Below are 15,544 nucleotides of genomic sequence, written 5' to 3'. Positions count from 1 at the left end.
TAGGGGAAAGGAGAATAAGTCACTGCCATTTGCCCCTTCAACTATTAATGTGCCAAAAATGGAGGCAGCTTGTGTATATGTGCAGGATCCACCAGCCCACCCTGCCACTGAGCTGGCAACGCTCCCCTGTCTCAGCCACAAAGGTGGCAGCTGTGGAGGCAGACAAGCGAAGGAGGAGTTAAAGCCTGAATGGACATGGGAGCAACCTAATGAGTGGGAGGATGGGATTCCCCTCTGCGAATCTTATGGGATCCCACTTTTAATAATGATTCCATTAATTTTAACTTGCTGAGGTGGGTCAGGAACAGAGAGAGGACTTTGAAGCCTGGCTGCTTTGCCATTTCTGTTTAGATAATGTGTAAAGACCTTTCCCCACTTTTTGGTTGATCTACCTGTTGTGCGCTCTTTTGCTATTTGTTAGGAGTGTTGTGGTATACTGTTTACCTGCTGCCAACTTTATTGCCACATATCAAGCAGTAGTTTTTAAATCAATTTGCAAATTGTTGCTTTGGTTGGATTTTGTTATCCACTTTGATAACAAATTGTACTTTAGAGAAGTGGAGTGTGTAATGATATTGAGTAAAATGCCAGAAAAACTAAAATGAAATGGTTGAAATATGGACACTAAAGATCAGAATTGTTTCAGATGTAACTGAGTCAAGACTGCATAGCCAAGTTATTTGCTTCTTTTAAGATGGCAGCTTGCTCTGTTCAAGCCAAGTCAGTATCCTTTGCTTACTCAATGACAATTCAGCTGCTCTCCAGGTATATTTGATGAAAAAACAGGCTGCACTGCCTGAAGCTACCTTCCAATGAGGATGATACTCACAGAGAACTTTCCTAGCCACTGTGCATGCAAAGTACCCATCCCGTTAGTAATATAACTAGTGGCAGGTGAGTTACTGCATGCTTGACCCAAAGCTGCAGGTATTTTTTGTGAGTGTGCGTTGAACACTTGGAAATGCTCAATAGGCATTCATGAGTATCCATAGGAGGTCAATGCAAAATGCACATAGGAGCATAAAAACAGCCCTACTTCCATTCCTACTAGTCATACCGACCATTTTCAAGCCATAAAACCGTACTTTTTTGAAGTGGGTCTGAGAGATGAGACAGCTCTTAGAGCAGAGACTAAGCCCACTTTGGGGCCTCATTACTCTTTGCAAATTTCACTATGATTAATTCCTGTGAGGACTAATAGAAAATTTTAGTTTTCTTGGCCTTCCAAATTGAAAGGTTGGGACACAGGGTGTTGAAAAAGAAAGAGAAAACTATATTTCCCTCTAACCTTGGCAGTAAGTCATACTACAGAAGTTTGGAAAGAAATGTACAGGGAAGAGAAAAGACAGGCCTAAGAATCTGCATCAACCTGTTATTCCCCATTCTCCATTTGGACAGCCTTGGGAGAAGGTTGGGTAGCAGTGCCATTTTGCAACTCATTTCAAGTCAAACCCAGGTTAAAAGCAGTCTATGCCCAACTCAAAAAATGGTGTAAACGTTTCAAGTGGAGAACATTTGCCTTTTGAGCTCTATTGCTTGATGTTTGTTGGTGTTATGAATCACAGAGAGCGGCATTAGACATCAGTGCCTGATTCTCTTGAAAGTTGGGTCCAAACCCTCAGTTTAAGAAGCCAGTATGTTCACAGCCATTTTTTTCGCATAATGCCCACTTCTTCCCTCCACCACCCATCGTTGTTGTCTCAGTCCTGGTTCTGCACCTTTTCCTGTGAGTTGGAAGGAACTGCATGTGTGGGGATGAAGGTGTGCTGCCCATCATTGCCACCCCAGGCCATTGTGCACCAAACGTATAACAATGGGAGACTGTGACTCCCAAGTGAACATCTATCTTTGTGAACAGTACCGGTAGCTGCTATCAGTTGTATTTGTACTATGCAGTGATCATGTTGAATTAAAACTGTCATAGGCAGCCTTGCTGGGAGACATTGTCCCTGGGTTTCTGCACACAGAGGAAGGAAGGAAGTGGAAGTTGGTTAGAGAAGTATGCTTTGCCCCCTATAGTAGCTAGATGTCAGGTGGTCTGAGCATGCTGTTCAGGTCCTCCTTCCTGGCTGGGCTGCAGTAGTAGACATGGGATTCCTTCTTCTCAGCTGGTTGGACTTCTATGAGATTGGGCTAAGGATAGACACACACTTCAGGGCTAGCTTATACCCCATGTCTCGAAGTTGAATTTTTGTCTGGATTGTACTATTGAAAGCTTTCAAATACCAGTATGAATGTGATGTGTTGGCTTATCTGTGTAATGCTACAGCTCAGCTGCAGAAGCCTGTTTTGTGACATCACAATTCGATGATAGTGTATCAGTTTCACAGAGACATGAGCAACTGAGGGAAAACCATGGATTAGAGAATAGGGTTAAGTAGAGCCCCTCTCCCCTAATGTGTGATGATACCTTGGAGAAAAAGAAATTCTCTGTTTTATGTGATCCCAACATGTCCTGTGCTGCTTATTTACTACAGACTTTTGACTGTAGTTTTTGTTATGCCTTGTAAATTGGAAGGGCTGTAAATGTCAAGTCAAAATTTGGACAAGTGTTGTGTAAGTATCACTTTCCTCTTGTTCCTCTGATATCTCACTCAAGAATGAGCTTTTAGAGTGGGGCCCTGTTCTTAAATGTAGCACAATTTGGCCTTAATTTCTACAGTATTTTCTGTTAGATGAAAGTAATATTCAGTGATTACCTGTTTATGTTATTCAATAGTCTAACAGTGTAATCCTAAACAGAATCCCAATGGAAGTCAGGTTCAGGTATCCTTCTCAAGGTTCACTCAGCCTTCCATCCTTCTAAGGTCAGTAAAAAAAAGTATAGACGACTAGTGAGGCAATGGCAAACCACCTTGTAAACATAGTCTGCCTAGTAAATGTAGGGATGTGATATTACCCCAAGGTTCAGTAATGGCCCAGTGCTTGCAGCTTTATCTCGTTTAAGTCTGTTAAAGTCTTAGAATGATGTAATTCTGCTTTGAATTGTCCTATAAAAAGGAATTAGTAGAGCTGAGTCAAATACAGGTGAGAAATACATTATTTTTCAGTATTGAAACATGGTTTCAGAAGAGAAATAGGCAACTTCTGAAATTTTGTTTTGGAATTGAAAATAGTTATGCTCCTAACCCTTCTGAACGCCCACGTAACATGTGTCTACCGCTAGAAGCTGTTCTAACTGGGACAATGCTATCCTGGCAGAACTACTAGAGGTTTTTCACATACAAAGTCAAACCAAGCTGATTGATAGATAATTCTTGTGTTGAGGATAGGCTGCATTCAGGCATCACAACAGTTTGTTGATGTTTTTGCATGCACTTTCCTGTTCTCCCCTGAAGTGCAGCACTGTTGAATCCTGGGTTGTTGAGACTTAGAAGTGTAAACACACAGGGAAGAGGAGATGCAGAAGCAAGTCTCTCATAGCAAGAACTAAAAGGAGAAATGTTTTGGCATTTTTGGAGTTTTATGCTGGGAAGCAAAGCATGAATCTCAATTTGGATTGGGATTATGATACATGGGTAGGGTTTTATCTTTTTGGCTGTCCTGTGGTCTCCTTCTGCTTGTCTGATTTATGAAGAGGATTATACTGTTTTTTATGTCCCTGGCTTGTTTTTAATGGCTTGTTGTATTTTTCTATCCACAATGTATAGTTATTGTGTTTGTAATCTGCCTTAAGCAGAACTCCAGCAAGATGACATAAGCATCTCTTAAATAAATCCATACATGAGTTAGTGCTGGCAATAAGAGATAAAACATTCATTTTTTTCCTTTGAACAAGTAAATAAAGTTATTTGAGCCTAGTACAAGTAGTGATTATTCTGTACCAAGGTCCTCTCAGGACTCTTGCTTTGGGAATAATAGCTTTCGGTTTTTCAAAGTCTTGAGTGAAAGCATTTTTTCATGATGTCCAAAAGTGGGTACTGAGGCAAACTGCAGTTTGTTTTTAAACTACAGAATCCTAGTTTGTGGAGAAGGAACAAATTCCTATTTGCTCAAGTGTCCACATTTGAATGTCATGGCAGATTGGAGACTGAAAGAATCCAAGACCAGGAAGTTGGCAATTACATGAGGGGAGGAGGGAGGGAATACACAAGTATGTCAACAGGCAAGCTGATGTTCATCCCAGAAAGATATCATGACATCTGAATGCAGCCATAGTGAATGAATGATGTAGGGAGCTTTATTCCCTCCTACCGGGTATTATGTATATATCTCAAGTCGTAGTGGCTGCCATCTAGGCTTGCGTTGAATGATTACATTTGGGGCTGTGTAGATGTACAAGGATGAGAGACTAAATTAACTTACCAATTCTTATTTTTTAGCATAATGGATTGGGTCCCATGTACTGCAAACAGAACAATGCCTGCAAAATGGGATTTTCCAGTTTTCTCCTTCTTCCACTGTTTCCCACTGAACCTCAGACATTCAATTTTCTCAGAGTCACGAACAGTATGAGGGGATGGAGATATGTAATGGGAGAGGGGAATCTGCTACAGTTGCCCCTTCCTCTGCTCCTGCAAGTGCCAGTAGGCCTGCAGAAAACAACTTTGGATCCAACCATTATTTTCATTATGCAAGAATATCTGAGCTGGTAGGAGGCAGACCTTTATATATTGCTTTCCACAGAATAGTCAAATGAAGCATTTCATAATATGGAATACTAATGAACATTCTTGCATAGTTTGAGTAACCTGCTTATTAATTTACCTTTTCTTCAGCAGGGTATCACTTGAAGCCATCTTTGCTTTCTGGGCATTTCTCACATCTAGGGGACTAGTGAAAAAAGAGTGATCAGCTGTAAATGTCAGAAGTTTTTAGAATATGTTTAAAGAATGGCAGTTAGGATATTTAATCAGGCTACTAAAAGGATTCTAAAAGGACGCTTCAAGCGCAATGAACACAGGAGGACATTCGACCCTTGGAACATTGACTTTTGCTTTCTTTGTGCCACTCTCAATAGCTTCTTGGGAGTCAGTAACCATTCCCGAACAGATGAGCACTGTCACAGCTCGGCTTTCAGTGAGTTCCACCAGCTGTAGTGTCACCTGTGGCCTGGGCTATAAGGTAGAGGAAATGTGTGACATTGGACCTGATGGTAAAAGAAGATACTGCACTCAGCGGCGATCTGAATGCTTGACCAACTGGCTTTGTGGAGTGCGGCACTTTACTGTCCTTGCTGGTAAACCCTTTAAGCTCAGCTGCCTGACCTCCGAAGAGATTGGCCCTGAGACTCAGAGCTTTAGCTATACCTGGAGGCTGGCTAGAGGTCTCATCACCACAGATGATGCTATTTTTGTGCCTTTCAAGACTCCCAGTTATACCATTGAGCTTTCCTCAGCTGAAGAATATGATGCAGGGACCTATAGATGTGATGTGCAGTTCATGAAAACCTACAAACTAGTCAAGAGAATCTATTTTGGGCTTCGTGTGATCCCTGGTAACTTGGTGGATCTCAACTTCGAAAAATCCTTGATTCCGGAACAGTCATCAGATGCTGAGCAAGAAAAGCCCCAGCAAAACACAACCATTGACCTTCTCAAGTGGCAGCATTTTTCCTGGCGACAGAGAGCATTACTGGTGTTTCTGGTAGGCATTGGAAGTGGTGCCTTAGGAGGGGTCTTGTTGGGTACGTTTCTCCATTTTTTGCTGAACAATCATACTAAATCTGAAAGTGTAGACAAATGAAATTAATTACCTTGTCTTGGTAAAAATAATATTCTGTACCTTCATGATTATTAGCTTCACAATTCATCTGGAAAAGTACTTTTGAAGACCTTCCAGTAATACATGGTGTATGGACTCAGTCAGTCTAAATCAAGCTGAGATACAGACTTAATTTTTTCATTGACGCTACACATCCAAGTTCACTTTCAGTCAGCCCTCTGACACTTGTGCTGCCCCTTTGGCTTCCACTGCTAGTAGGTTACTATACTTTAAAAAAAAAAAGAATATTCCAAAGTAAAGTAAGGATGTGAGGTGTTGTATGATTTCCATGCTGTGAAAGTAAGGATCCTTGCACAAGTAATCACATTTACTTGCATTCAAGGGATTATAGGCAAAATAAACTTCTGCCTTGGAAGACTGATTTCCAGTTTATTGAATTATGTTAGAGGGAACAAAAATGATATATGTATTGTCGAAGGCTTTCACGGCTGGATTCAACTGGTTCTGGTGGGTTTTCCAGGCTGTGTGGTGCTGCGGTTTCCGTGGATCTTGTTCGGTTTGTTTCATCTTCGGAGAGTCTTCAGAGGTGTATCACAGAGGGAAGTCTGTTACACACTGTGATGGGATGTTACACAGTGTGTAACAGACTTCCTTCTGTGATACACCTCTGAAGATGCCAGCCACAGATGCAGGCGAAACGTTAGGAACAAGACCCACCAGACCACAGCCACATAGCCTGGAAAATATAGAATTAGTTTGTCCTGTGCTGGTCGTCGGAAGAAGTGGGTTTTGTACATTTTATGTGGTTTTAATCCACGGTTGCTCTACTGTGCAAAGTGAGATCTGTTTAGGATTCCTGTCGTCCAGGTGGGGCCTGGGGATCTCCCAATATCACAACCAATCTCCACATGACATAGGTCAGTTCCCATAGAGAAAATGGCTGCTTTGGCGGGCGAACTCTCTGACTTAACATCCCCCCCCCCCCCAAAAAAAAAAACCTCCAAGCATGTTGCATGTTCCAGCATGGAATTAGCATCCCTGTGTCTGTGGCATGTGCCAACACTTTTCTTGATGCCTTCCAAGTGTTTTTTTTTTTAAGTGGGCAAGGCTTTTACCCTGCAGGGCTTCTGGCTAGACATTGGACATCTGTTTGGCTGTGCAAATTAAGTACAAATGCTTCAGTGGCAGCTGCCACCACAGAACAAGAATCTTCACTGCATGACTAAAGCTGTGCATAAGTTAGATATTTTTTAGACATTGTTTATTTTATTTAAAAAGCATCATGTTAAGCACAGCTTCTGCCTAAAATGATACTATTATGTATAACCTTACTCCCTGACCTTTTGTTGTTGGCTCCAACTCCTGTAGTAGCCATTTGGTAGTTGTGCCCACCCCCTTGTGTCAAAATTCCAAAGGTGCCCAAAGGTTTGTGATCCTTGGTATAAAGAGAAGTGCGATTTGGCCCCAGAAAAGTTACAGTAGCTTCTCTTAACTTACCATAAATAATGGATTAAGCAGAAGTTGTTTTCATGGGAACTCTCTCTGTTCTCTCTGCGTTTGTGTTGTGTTACTAGCTTGATAGGAGTGCCTGCTGTCAGAAGATAAGCACCAACCCCCCAAGAAATGGGGCAGTGAGAAATACTAAGAAACATTAGATGTGCTCCTCTCCAAAGATGATGCCCATGACAGGATTTAGCTCACAAATCTTTGTTCCCAAACTCGGTAACTAACCTCAGAAATGAAAGAATACATGTAAAGAAACCGGTTGGAACAACAATTATACAGCCAGTTTGTGGAGACATGATTACATTGGCAAGAGTGTACAGAGCGCCACTTCAGGGTTACACAATACTTGAAGAAAAGGGGTCTGTGCTCCAGTCAAAGTGTGGGTTAGCAGTTTCCCTTGCTTGTCAGGCCTGCTGCTGTTCGCTCATGCTGAACACTGTTGCACCTTGCATTGTCCATCGGTGATACAACAGCATTATCAGGCTTCTGACTGCACTGCCATCCTTCCGATTGTGTCTGCTTTAACTTATACCGTCTGGTGGAAAAAAGTCACATCAGAGAACCTTGCTAAGTCTTTGAAAATCTTTATTTAAGAACTGAGTGCTACTGTAGCCAGTAACTTCAATCATAGTATGCTTGTTCTTTTATTGTTTGTTGCTTTCTTTAAAAAAATAGTGTACAACAAAATTATTTAAAAGAAACTGTCCCTATTTTCTGTACAGTACAGCCCAAGTAGATGTAGCAAAGCAGAATTGTTGTATGTGGTGGTAAGTTTTTGAGTGCAAGGGTATATTTGAGATAATGCAAGGCCTCTAAATGTTCCTTAGGCAAAAGCAAAAACCAGAGAGTCCTGTTCAGTATCAAAAGCCTACAATCAATTTTGTTAGAGAGGTGTGGCTATGGTAGGCCCCCAATGCAGGCTATAGGGCACCTGGCCTCAATTGCATGGTCATAGTTTTTAGGTATACATTTAACATCCTTCAAAACTATTGCACCGGCATACAGTGAGAGCACCCTACTGGGACTAAAACATACTCCTAGGGGGCAACTTAGTGACCACTGAGGCTGCTGCAGCCCCTTAATTTTATTATGGTCATAGAATTGCTTCCTAAAACAAGAAAAAGATGTTTTTGAATGAAACAACCTGTTATACCTTCCACAAAACACATCAATGATATGTCTAACTTTACTTGATACTGAACCTGATGGCTCTTGATGCTGAATCTGATAGCAGAAACCTCACAACCAGCAACAGACAAAAATAAAGGCAGGTAGGCGAAACAGATCTCTGCTAAAAATACAGTTATAAATGCTGCAGTACTTAAAATGAGTAAAACAAATGTTCAAAGCAATACTGATGACTTGGTAGATGTTACCGTATATACTCGTGTCGACCCGTATATAAGTCGAGGCACCTAATTTTACCACAAAAAACTGGGAAAACTTATTGACTCGCGTATAAGTTGAGGGTGGGAAATGCAGCAGCTACTGGTAAATTTCAAAAATAAAAATAGATACCAATAAAATTACATTAATTGAGACATCAGTAGGTTAAATGTTTTTGAATATTTATTTCAAAGAAAAATAGTAAACTAGCTCTGTAAGTGGAAAAGAGGGTCAACAAGAACAATATGGCCTCAACAATAACTGTTTATGTTAGCAGTACCAACATTTCAGAGTATCTTTAGGAGACCCTCCTGATGATACCACCCAGGTTTGGCGAAATTTGGTTCAGGGGGTCCAAAGTTATGGACCCTCAAAAGGGCAGCCCCATCTACTATTAGCTTCCATTGGAAACAATGGGAGATGGGAGCACCCACTTTGGGGGTCCATAACTTTGGACCCCCTAAACCAAACATCACCAAACCTGGCTGGTATCATCAGGAGAGTCACTAGCCTAAAAACTGCGCCCCCTGGTGGCCAACAAAGTAAAAACACGAAAATATTTTTTAAAATACACTTCACTTGTGTATAAGTCGAGGGGGGCTTTTTCAGCACAAAAATGTGCTGAAAAACTCGACTTATACATGAGTATATACGGTAGTTTTATGAGGCAGAGTTATCAAAAGTCTTAAGAATCAAATAATGTTTTGACGTATGTTAGCGTTTACAAAAATGCAATGTGCCATGGCAATGGTCTCTTCAGGTCTTGTGAAAGCAGTTTGATGATATTCTGTTACAGTTAAACTTGTTTAGAAGTTAAATGGATTTAGAACTGTAACCAGTAGGTGGATATGGCACATTCAGGACATGGGGCAAATATATAAGCCAGTTTTAAATTCCTGGATTAGGAAAATTGCAAGCATACTGGAATGAAATGTATCCAGGGACTGACATATCCCTGAACATATGAACAGCCCCTATCTCAACATCAGTATGAATCAATCAATTAATCACTGGGGTGGGGCTGCTGAATACAGAGTTCCAACTCTACACAGCAGACTTTTGTTTGTACAGTAGAACCAAGCTACGAGTGAAAGTATTCACTAGATTGTGATAAATATTTTTCCATGCTATGAAATTACTTAAAATTCTGATGCAATATATAGGATTGAATGCGTACTATAGTTTTATTTATAGATGATCAGGTGGGGGTATGAATGTAAATGTAACATAAGGAAGACGCTTGAATGAATGAGAAATAACACACATTTTAGAAAAAAAAACAAAATCGTACATATAAATATACACACATCCACATATAAATAATAACAGGAATATAATATGTCACTATGGAGTAGTAGTTCATGGTTTAAAACACTGTTTCGTTTTAATTATATTAGACTGTCAGTCTGAAAATGTCAGTCACTAGAGTGACACTTGTGGAAACAGTCAACTGGTAACATAGGAGATCCATTCCATTCAATGTGTCACATGTGAAGTTTGTTTATGGGATGAAGTTCAGAAAAATAAACGCATGGAAAATGTATTGACTTTCCTCACAAGGAAATGCTAACATTTCCTAATGTCCAAATAACTTTGATTCCATCCTCTCCTCATAATTCCAACTGCAATGGATTATTTTAGCAGCACAGCCACTGATACCAGCAAAAGATTCAGCACAGTGCTCAGTTTCTTTGTAGTCAGGAAGAATTGAAGTCTTCTGACTTAGATGTTAGAATACAACAAAATATGTATCTTTCCATTTCCCTGGAGTAATAACCCTTATCATTCCCTTACCACAGTCTAAAAGACAATTTGTCAAAATGTATCTACACATCACACAAATGCCTACTTCTTGCATGCGTTTAGATAAGGGCATGAAACACCTATCCTGGACTACCACATGGCTGTGTTCTCCCTAATTCTCCCTGGTTGGGACAGATGTCCTTCCATGCCTGCTGTGTCCGTTAATTCATTCTGCTGTCAAACTCTCTTTTCAAGTCAGCAGAAAAAAGCAACATATTAAATGCAAAAAGAAAACGGAATATATTCATAAAACTAGAAAGTCTTCAAAGTGCTTCATAGGCTCTATTGTTTCAGTAATCCTAACAAACAACTCTGGAAGGGAAGTCAGTAATGCTGGTTCCATATTACTGATGGTAGAGAGATTGTGGTTTTCCTGAAGCTATCTAAGTGAAGGTGTGGCAGAGGCAAGTTTTGAACCATCTCTTCGCCACTCTGCTGGACTGGCACCCAAACAGGATGCTTCCAACAGATCACCACAAGGTAGTTGATGTTATCTTCACACTTATTTCTCCCACCATTGAGCAAGAAGTGATGGGGAAGGCAACCTAGGATGCCAGACCCTCTTTTCAGGTGGAGGACAGAAATAGCCAGGGTCCCTTGGGAGGGAACAAAAGAGGCAAAGTTCCTGGGCAAAACTTTCTAACCTAAGGGGATGAAGCATAAGTGTCAACAGTGACTACAGAATTTTGCTCTGTTCCTCCCCCTACTCCAGACAACGAAAAGCCCTTTTATGGCCTCCTTAACGGAACCAACACACTCTCAAGCTCAGCAGTGATGAATGGGGGAATACCAGGAGTTGTTTTGACTGTTTGACCAAGACTGTTTTGAGCACAATGCAAAGTATTTGAATCATAGTGATTCAAGGCCGTAGTTAATTTACTCTATAGTTGTCACATTGGCAGACCAGACTATAGCAAAATAAGGAACTAATATAATAAAAAAAATTTTTTCTAAATATATACAGTGCAAGACCATGCATATCACAAATCTGGGAATAGTGCTAGTAGCCCAGAAAGGCAATTCCAAGCAAGGCTTACTCAAGTGTTTCAGAAAGCCAGTGCACTGGTTTTGGATCTGAGAAGCCCAGATTCTAACTTCTTAGTTCTTAAGCCCACTCAATCATAGTCTCTCTCAATCACAGACAGGGTTGTTAAAAGTCTAAAATGCTTCTCAGATCCTTGAAGGAAGAGACAAAATGTTTAAAAATAGAAACAGCAGTAAGTAATCTGTCAAAAAAATACCAAATTGTCAACAAAAATAGAATAGCTATTAACATAAAATATACAAATACATAGCTGTAAACTTATACTTGAACAGAAGAGATTCTGTTAGATTATAACAATCCACATGAAAGAGCAAAAAATTAATGGCAGAAGGGCAATTCATGCTTTAAGTAAAAGTAATTCAGTATTTGCAGCAATGTAAACAGTGAAGGAAAACCATACATCTCTAACTACTTCAGGCCTGGCACTGGGCATGCCGGCTAATCATGGAACCTTCCCACATGACGACTCCTGAATGTTTAGTGATCCACACTTTCCCTTCCTAGATCCGTGATATTAGATGGGAGATGCAGGATAAAAATGCAATGTGGACATACAAACGAATAAGCTTTTTACATAAACAGAATCAGCAAAAATTAAGATGGGAGCATGGATTAAAATGGAAACATGAATGAAAACATTAGATGAGAACATGGACTCTACTAAAGGAGGACAGCATTCATACCAGAAGCATTGGGTCCCAATTGACCATGAAGATTACACCAACATTGCTATGGCAGAGCTACAAGATGAACTATTAGTTCTCCCCACTCTCATATACAGAGACTATGACTTTTGCCATCAAATCAGGCATTTTTGATAGAAAATTCATTCCTTTTAAAAAGTCCCACTTGGCTTGTACTGAGTCTGACTTACAGTTAGGGCTAAGCAAAATTTAATGGGTTAGATGGACCACTGTTCCGAGTTTAGGATTTTCTCACTTTGTATTTCTATGTGGATATTTTAGCATATCATCCTCAAGCCATCCATTTCTGTAAGGCTCGTGATGATGCCCTGTAAATAGAAGAAAGTACAGGATATTTTAATGATTTGCTTATGGAGACAAAATCTCCAAGCTGACTAAGGGTTTGCTTGATTTCCTTACAGCATGAGTAAGTGCGGGTGAAATGGAGTTGCATACATGATGCCAAGATTAATTTAAGTTCATCTAAAAGGCATTAGAACCACAATTTTTTTGTCTTTCCCCTCCTTCCTTTATGCCCTCAAAGATGCAAAGCATTTTGAAATAAATTAACCAGCTAAACATATTCACAAAAAAACTTTTAGAAGAAGAGTTTGGATTTATACTCCATTTTTCTCTACCATAAGGAGTCTCAAAACAGCTTACAAACTCCTTCTCTTCCTCTCCCCACAACAGACACCTTGTGAGGTAGGTGGGGCTGAAAGAGCTCTGAGAGAACTGTAACTAGCTCAAGGCCTAGTGCAGGGTCCATGTGAAAGAGTGGGAAATCAAACCTGGTTCTCCAGATTAGAGTCTGCTGCTCTTAACCACTACACCATGCTAGTTCCACAAAGAACAGTCTGAGAAAACAAAGCTGACAACTAGTAATCTCATGATATTCAGTTCTGCTCATCAGTTCAGACAATGATTAGGTCACCAACTGTAAGGCTTTCCAGGATCACAGGCTGCATAGCCTGAGCTGGGGCAGCTGTTGAGTGGTTCACTGACACCAACCCCCTGCCCATGAACCTTTTCCCCACTCACACATGCATGCTCTACTAACAATGCTCCCAGCTGCATGTGCTGACCAGGAAAGGCATGTAGTTCCAGTTGCACACACAGCCCAGCACCATCAAGGAAAGCCCATGTAGGTGGTCATGTAGCACAAAGGCTGGCATCTTGTCGTGACAGAAGAGAAGAGCCCTCCACCCCTAAAAACCCCAGAGGACTTGACAATATCTGTTGAAGAAAGGGCATGTCAACTTAATGGATAAATCAAACTCTCAAGTCCACGCCCTGCCCATGAAACTTTGGATAGATGATACAACGTTTTATGGGGCAGTGGAAACTGGCTGCTGCATTGATCTTCATATAACATGTTCCTCCTGGCCTGATCCTGAACTATTTCTTGATTCAAAACCTTTTTTAATTCCTCTTGGGGGCCACATCTTTATTTCAAGAACTTGATAAGAGTATGAAAAAAGGGAAAGAAACCAAAATAAAACAAAAGAAGTGCTAAATCATAAATAATGAGATATGGGTGACCAATGAAAGATGTTCCTTTTGGCATAAATGTGCTGTTGGCTTACAGCCATACAGTGTGAAAGCCAAATTAGGAGAAAACTGTGAAGTTCTCAGCATCAATGGTGAACCATCAATTTTCTCACTTCTTCCAATCCATTCGCACAGTCCTTGATTCAATTCTGGCTGCAACTGGGAATGACGGAGCATGCTCATCACATGGAAAACCTTGTCCTACCTGGTACTGTATTTTTTTTATAAAAAGATCAAGTTTTAGAAGTCTGTAGTTTTGTACATGGCTTTGTAAGGCAGAAAAATCTACTGAATACAGTACTATGAGACATCCCGTTTCCAGAATTCACCCTTTTGTTTCTTCAGGTAAAAAACTGCGATTGGTGAAAGTCTCATATCTTGTATGAAATGTTCTATTTTCTAAAAAGAAGAGGGTAAGTTTTCCTCTTGTCCTTTTCTACTAATCCCCCCCTGCTGTGCAGCTGTGTTAAAAATTTGTAGTCCTGATGGTCAACTGCTCCTGTTAGATTAGGATGAATCTTATCTGGTAGCTCTCCATTATAAAAACTGTGATCAGAGTTCCAAATAACCAATCAGGAACAACATTACTACAGTAGTAGGTTCTACTGGATGGCCCGCAGACTTTTCTACCATCATACTTGTACCTGCAAGAAAGAAATAGTTCAGTTTACTTTTAAAAGTAGAAGCAGAGAAGATTTGTGGAATGGTTAGAAATTATTGGATGTATTTGAATAACATTTAACATTGCTAGCAGAGGATAATCATTGGCATTACAGCAGTCATTTCAACATCAGCCATAGGGAGCTCTGGATTCCAATACTGCTGTAAATACAGGCTCTCTGTGACTGATTTCCAAGTAAATTAAAATTGGCATAGTTTTGAGAGATCATACCAGCATAGGATAGAAGGAGGTTGATCAGTAAGGCCATGGAGACACAATTAAGCATCTAGGCCTGTTGATGTCACCATTTTGGATTGGATGGCGAGGTAGTAGTGTCATCCCAAGTAAGCATTTTGGAAATGGTAGCATCCTGTAAATGCTTGTGTAAGAAATACTTCTTCACACAGCATGTGAAATTTGCCTATATGTTCAGAGGCAGTCAACCTCTGAATATCAGTGCCTGGATGCAACATGGGGAAAGGTCTTGGCCCCTACACCCTGTTGTTGGACCTCCAGACGAGCTGATTGGTCACTATGTGAGACAAGATACTGGACTCTGATCCAGCAGGGCTCTTCTTATGTTCTTGTCTGGGCAGGGTAAATCAGTTTCCCTTCAATCTATTACTACTACAAGGTGAGTAAACTGTGCCGTAAAGCAGTTATTCCCAGTGTGGCATCTATGAATGCCATAGAATTCACTGATGTGCTTGAAATTTAGGATTTTATCCTCAAGTGTTTTGGATGGAACAGGAAAAAATGGAGAGCTGGTGGTTGCTCTTTGCCACCTGACTGACCATAAAGCAATGAGTGATCCAGGCACCCTTGCCTTGGCCTCTGATTCAAACTTTCTTTTTTCTAGGCCTGGCAACTTTGCGCCGGGGCCCCACCTGGGGAAAACATTCCAACTCTTTGGACATTAAAACCAAATTACATCTTTACATTTACTCTCTGAGTCTAAACAAAAAAAACTGATCCTACTGCACATAGCAGCCATTGTATGACTCTTCTTTCTCCCATGAGGCCCCTTTTGTGACTATGGCCACTGACCTCTTTCAAAATTCCCAAAAAGCTGAAAAAGTAGAACAAATTGAGGATCTCTGCATTAAAGGTTTCTCAATTTCCCCTTAGTTCTCTACTTAACCTTGTCTGTCCAAGCTGCATATCTCCTCCGTACTAAAACAAAGTGCTCATGTTAACCTAGAAGAGATGACAATGAGTCATATTAATAAAGGGCCAGATGGTCTT

General features: G+C 40.5%; 2 protein-coding genes across 2 annotated transcripts in view; one reads left to right on the top strand and one right to left on the bottom strand.

Moving 5' to 3' along the window:
* The first annotated feature begins 4,893 nt into the window (after positions 1–4,893).
* Positions 4,894–5,988, top strand: TMEM81 (transmembrane protein 81). Its single transcript, XM_048497876.1, has one exon. It carries the CDS (start codon positions 4,894–4,896, stop codon positions 5,683–5,685), a length of 792 nt encoding a protein of 263 aa, XP_048353833.1. The 3' UTR covers positions 5,686–5,988.
* Positions 5,989–12,832: 6,844 nt separating this feature from the next.
* CNTN2 (contactin 2) overlaps positions 12,833–15,544 on the bottom strand; it is a 75,204-nt gene continuing 72,492 nt past the window's right edge. Inside the window, exon 23 of the mRNA XM_048497055.1 lies at positions 12,833–14,282. Within this exon, the coding sequence (XP_048353012.1) occupies positions 14,191–14,282 (92 nt within the window). The 3' untranslated portion in view covers positions 12,833–14,190. The remainder of the gene's footprint in view (positions 14,283–15,544) is intronic.

The sequence above is a fragment of the Sphaerodactylus townsendi genome, linkage group LG05, assembly GCF_021028975.2.
Source record: "Sphaerodactylus townsendi isolate TG3544 linkage group LG05, MPM_Stown_v2.3, whole genome shotgun sequence".
Lineage (NCBI taxonomy): Eukaryota > Metazoa > Chordata > Lepidosauria > Squamata > Sphaerodactylidae > Sphaerodactylus > Sphaerodactylus townsendi.
Note: the sequence above shows the minus strand (reverse complement) of the source record. Positions and strands in the feature narration are given on the sequence as shown.

Excerpts from the sequence above, each read along its gene's own strand:
- TMEM81 (XM_048497876.1), top strand. The coding sequence starts at position 4,894 with ATGAACACAGGAGGACATTCGACCCTTGGAACATTGACTTTTGCTTTC.